This window comes from Planococcus citri, chromosome 3 (assembly GCF_950023065.1).
Source record: "Planococcus citri chromosome 3, ihPlaCitr1.1, whole genome shotgun sequence".
Lineage (NCBI taxonomy): Eukaryota > Metazoa > Arthropoda > Insecta > Hemiptera > Pseudococcidae > Planococcus > Planococcus citri.
This window is the reverse complement of record NC_088679.1, coordinates 34,666,835-34,671,871: the sequence shown is the minus strand read 5'-3', so window position 1 is coordinate 34,671,871 and position 5,037 is coordinate 34,666,835. Positions and strand designations below refer to the sequence as shown.

The 5,037-nt window shown below is 32.8% G+C and overlaps 1 protein-coding gene and 1 long non-coding RNA gene across 3 annotated transcripts; one reads left to right on the top strand and one right to left on the bottom strand.

The window, feature by feature from the left end:
• LOC135840367 (dTTP/UTP pyrophosphatase) lies at nt 1–2,920 on the bottom strand. The gene is made up of 5 exons (XM_065356860.1): nt 2,538–2,920; nt 2,216–2,460; nt 2,001–2,147; nt 358–1,510; nt 1–260 (listed from the first exon to the last, which is right to left on the bottom strand). Exons 1-4 carry the CDS (start codon nt 2,628–2,630, stop codon nt 1,372–1,374), a joined length of 624 nt encoding a protein of 207 aa, XP_065212932.1. The 5' UTR covers nt 2,631–2,920; the 3' UTR covers nt 1–260; nt 358–1,371.
• A 676-nt stretch (nt 2,921–3,596) lies between these two features.
• On the top strand, nt 3,597–5,037 carry LOC135840312 (uncharacterized). 2 transcript variants are annotated; one of them, XR_010557724.1, is made up of 5 exons: nt 3,597–3,832; nt 3,956–4,064; nt 4,138–4,226; nt 4,292–4,466; nt 4,529–5,037. It is a non-coding gene; the product is annotated as an uncharacterized LOC135840312 (long non-coding RNA). The 2 variants fall into 2 exon arrangements; XR_010557723.1 differs by having other exon boundaries at nt 4,292–5,037.

Here is a 5,037-nt window from a genome sequence, read left to right as displayed (position 1 = left end):
TCACGATATTTTAAATTTTTATTTCAGTTTAAATTCAATCTTAAGTTTACTTCTATTGAATAAGCCAATAAAAATAAGAAAATATATTACTTGAAATTTTTAAAAATACTTTTGTAACAGGATCTCCATAAAGTGCTCAAGCCGAGACCTTAAGGTCTCGATAAGAGTGATTCATCTGAAAAGATTCAAGAGGAATGTCCCGACTGTTGACATAAGACTCCCAGCACCTTGCTCAATTGTCCTCACCATAAGTTGAAAAACTAAAAATAGGATAAAATATGTTAAGTAGTTTTCTTTTTCAAAATCACAATTAAATCTTTATAGTCTTCTTCGAAATACTGAAAAGTGAACACTTACTCAATTGAGTAACATCGATTTCCGTACAAGAACATGTATGATAAGTATGATCAATCACATTAATGCAAACCCAGTTATTATTGCCGATTGTAACGCTGGTTAAATTAGTGATATTATTTGACAACGTCGTTAAATTACAATTTGTGGAATTCCCTCCTACAGTAGGAAACGTTAAAGTGACTCTGTTTTGAGACGAAGCATTCGCGCATATAAACGTTAAAAACAAGGCGAATGAAACGCCATAAATTAGCTTTACGTTCATATTGTTAGACAAATTTGACTTGAAAAATGACAAAATTTCAAGAAAATAATCAAACCTATTGGAGACGAAGCTTCTAAAACTTACGTGACAAAATGTATTATCGAAAAAAAAAAATACGCAAATAAAACAAAAAAGTAGTGTAGTTTAACGATAAATACGATAAATAATGTGACGTTTTTTGAAACACCTAACCAATTTATTATCTTTTTGAGTAAAAAAATAACTACGATTTTCGTTTAGTTGAAATTTTAAAACTGTTTTGCTTTTTTCAATTTTACAGATAAGCCAAAGGAAGATGAATTTTGAGTTTCCTATTAGTATATAACGTTCGGAAAAAATTTCAGTGTAAAATGGTTGAATCTATGTACGTTGATTTTTTCTGTAAACTAAAAGTATACGCGAGCATGAAAATTCAAAAAAAGTAAACGAACGTTTGTATTAACTCATATCATATATTTTATCAATTTAATACTTTTAATACGTTCGAAACAATGAATAGTAAAAGAATAAAAAAATAATAATTTGAACTTAACGAAGAAAGTACTAACGAAAACAATTTTCATCCAACATAATAATTCTTAACATAATATAGTAAAAAAATCAAACTTAACGAAAAACAGAAACGAAAAAAGAAACAGACTAGAAATAGTCCAAATATTAAAGAAAAAAAGCGTAATAAAATATTTCAATTTTGTTTTATAATACTTATAATTATTTTTAAAAGGTCTGTTCTTCATTTAAGCAAATTTAACTCACAGTTCTTCCAATAAACTCAACAAATTAAGGCAGAATTTGTGTAATGGGAGACCGGTGACATTGTAGAAGTCGCCTTCAATTTTTTCGATCAAACTTCCTCCTAAACATTGAATGCCATACGCTCCAGCTTTATCTCTATAACAAAATGTAAGAAATATGAAATTATACGACCACACCAATTTTTCTTTTAAACATGAATAATAATACATATTATGAAGTCGAGTATTACAATAATTAACGATGTACAAATGTGCACCGTAGAATTACCTTGGTAATGGTTCAGGTGGAAGAAATTTTTTCCTCGAATAATTTCAACACCATTTCCAAACCAAAACTAATTTTGAAATACACTGCTGATTGATGAGCAGCTGCAACACCTCAATTCACCATTTTTCAACTGGTAACTGTCCCCGTGTTTTCACTCATCAGCATATAATTCTCATAATACGATCCCCATATGTTTAACTGATCAATTCATGATTCATTTTTAGAATAAAAATCATCATACAAATCGAATAATCGTACATAAATATCTCTCATGACACAGATATCTAAAAAATAATTACATTTCATATCGTTGATATGAAAAATGTAACTATGTACGTATACTAAAACATATACTCACAAAGGATCGCCGGTTTCAACATAGGCTTTGATAGTATCAACATTCAAAGGAGCCATCGTAACTCTGGTGCTTTCAACGAATTTCTTCGCCTTATTCAACGTTTTAATTACAACCGCCGTATGAACTGTATGAGTTTGTCCACTAAGCCTGTACATTGTCAAGATAGTAAAAAGATTCATATTTCATTTGAATACGATTTTAGAGAAGTGTCTTACGTTTTCAAATATTCCACAGCTTGATCCTTATCAGCCGGTTTCCCGAATATTTTGTTGTTCAATTCAACAATCGTGTCTGCTCCAATGATGAGATCTGGAATATTGTTCGCATTTTTCAAAGAATCGAAAACATCCATCACTTTATACTCGGCCAGATCTAAAACGTAGTCCCTTTTATCTGCATATTTTGACTCCGGCACACTGCTTTCATCAAATTGCGATGGTATCACATCAAACTGTAGCCCCTGAAATAGAAAAGAATTGTGAATGAAATACGTAGACTGCTGGAGAAATACCGAAAGCGAAGGAATGGAATGCTTACCACAGTCTTCAATACTTCTTTTCTCCGTGGAGAGCTACTGGCGAGTACGATTTTCTTTTTATTTAGAATGGAATACAACACCGGTTCCAACATTTTCACTCAACAATGAATTGATACTTAAATGAAACTTTCTTGATAAGAATGAATTACATTACCAGATGAATGTTTTTGAGAACGAACGTCTTTCATCAGTTTTATACAAGCTCTTGAGGCACTACGTAGTCTAAAACTAGACCTAAATATGCACGCATTCGCTATTCAATAATCATTCACCATTCAGCGATTTTTTTGAAAAAAATTCTAATCAGCAAATTTTTTTTATTATTTTTTTTTTCAACAATACCACATGGGTCATGCACGGTTGAAGTACCAGGCACTAGTGTTCTGATGTCAGCGTTTATAGCGGGCTAGGCTTTTGGTACAACCAGTATTCTAGCTCAGTCGGAGAGTAATTAAAATAACAGTACTGCACTCAGAGAGCTACAGATTTTATTCATTTACCTTTGAGACAAATAAAAACTCAGGGTTGGTTCGTGGGAGATGAAATATAATATACATATAATATCACAAGGAAAATTATATATACAATTTATCTTCGATGGAATTTAATTAAAACAAACATTTCGCTGGTATATAATACAATTTCAATATTTGCCTATAATAGGTCAATTTCGAAGAATTATTTTTATTTATTTTAATTCGATGAATTTATAAGAGAAGTCGAAGACATGCAACGTATAAGAAGCTGTACGCTGAATGAGCTGAGTTAATTTGGATGCTGTGCCACCGAGTATATAAACACTCGGCGACACAGCTAATCTGCGAGTAGCAGAAATAGCTCAGTTTAGCCAACCGAGTCGGAGCACCGGGCGTTACCACTTCATTGCCCCGTCGAAACACAGTGTGGCAACACTGCGAATCGACAAGCACAACTTCGTGGTAGCCCGGTGCCCCTCGGACGAAGCCCAAAAAATTCCAGCACGCTGGCTTTTTTCGACTTCGTTCGATTGGCTGCACTGTCGCTGATCAAAATATTTACTTTTTTTGACACAATGGCCGTTTCTGTGTTTCGACTTCTCTTTACATTAAAAATAATCTAAAACCTTTAAAAACTTAATACTAATTTAAAACGTAATTAAAACAATAATATAAACAGTTTAAAACTCTAAAACTTTAAAAACGGTTAAAACTTTTCACACCGAAGTGTTTTATCTTTACATTGGGAGAAGCCCATTATTTGAGATCGATCACCGATCATATTTACATTTCCAGGGAACATTTCGAAAAAAAACAAGGTAAGAGTAACATAATTGCTAATTAATAGCTTATTTCTAATTAATATATCGAACAACCGCTTCGAATATGAACGCTTTTATTTCGTAGATACTAATAATTTTTCTTCTCTATTTACATTTCAGTTTTCGAAGATCAAACGAAGAATACCAAAAATCAGCCGCCATGTTTTTGTTCGATGATTCACCGGTAATCAATTTCACCACCACTTTCAAATTTGGATTTTATTTCGATGTAAGTATTTTAATATTGACTAGATGAAGTAAAATTTCGATGATCTTGAATTTGTCTTGTTTTTTATTCGTAGATACGATGAGTACCGATTGACTAGTCTATCTTGTGATCTGCCTTGAGGCTTTTTGAATTTATCCGGTGATAACGAATTACCCATGAAAGGTGAGTTTTGTTTTTGAAAATAAACTTGTGTTCGAATTATTAATTTTTTTCTCTGCCTTTCGTAGGCTATTTCGATAAATTTCTACGTTGTGATTTGTGCTGCGACGATGCTTTTTCACGTCGTTCGATGCGAGATAATTTTTTTGAAAACGTTTGACGAATTTGGTCATTAGAGGCGACAACTGTATATCGCTAGCTTGGCTACTTATTCGATGTGGTTGAATTCACCGATACGTACAGGTAATTAGCGTTCTTATTGATTACATTGTGTTCGAAGTGTTTAATTTTTTCACTTTTCGTAGCCGAATTGCTGTTCACCGATAAGCCAAGATGGAATTTCGACTACTACTAGTTATACTAATACGATATTGACGTGATGATTACTTGTACGGTGTACTATTTACAGAGATGGGGCGATTCACAAAAAAAATGAATCGGATTCAAATGGCGCGATTCGCCCAAAAAATCGAATCCGATTCAAAATTAGCGATTCACTTTTCAAGTGAATCCGATTCTGAATCGGACTCAAATGCACTCGCGATTCAAAAATTGCGATTCACGATTCAATTTTTATATTTTTGCAAATTTTACTCTATTGCTGCCCTGAGCGAATTAAAGGGGACATCCTAAGGAACATTGTAAAGCAAACTCGCCCAAAACTTACAAAATTGCGGCCATTTTCATTGACATTGACAGGTCAGCTGAAATCGCAGATTTTGCGTTTCAACATAGGACTTGCATGAAGTTGTTCAAACTTCACAAAGGTAAATCGAAAGATCATGCTAAAATTTATCACCTGTCAAAATTTCAA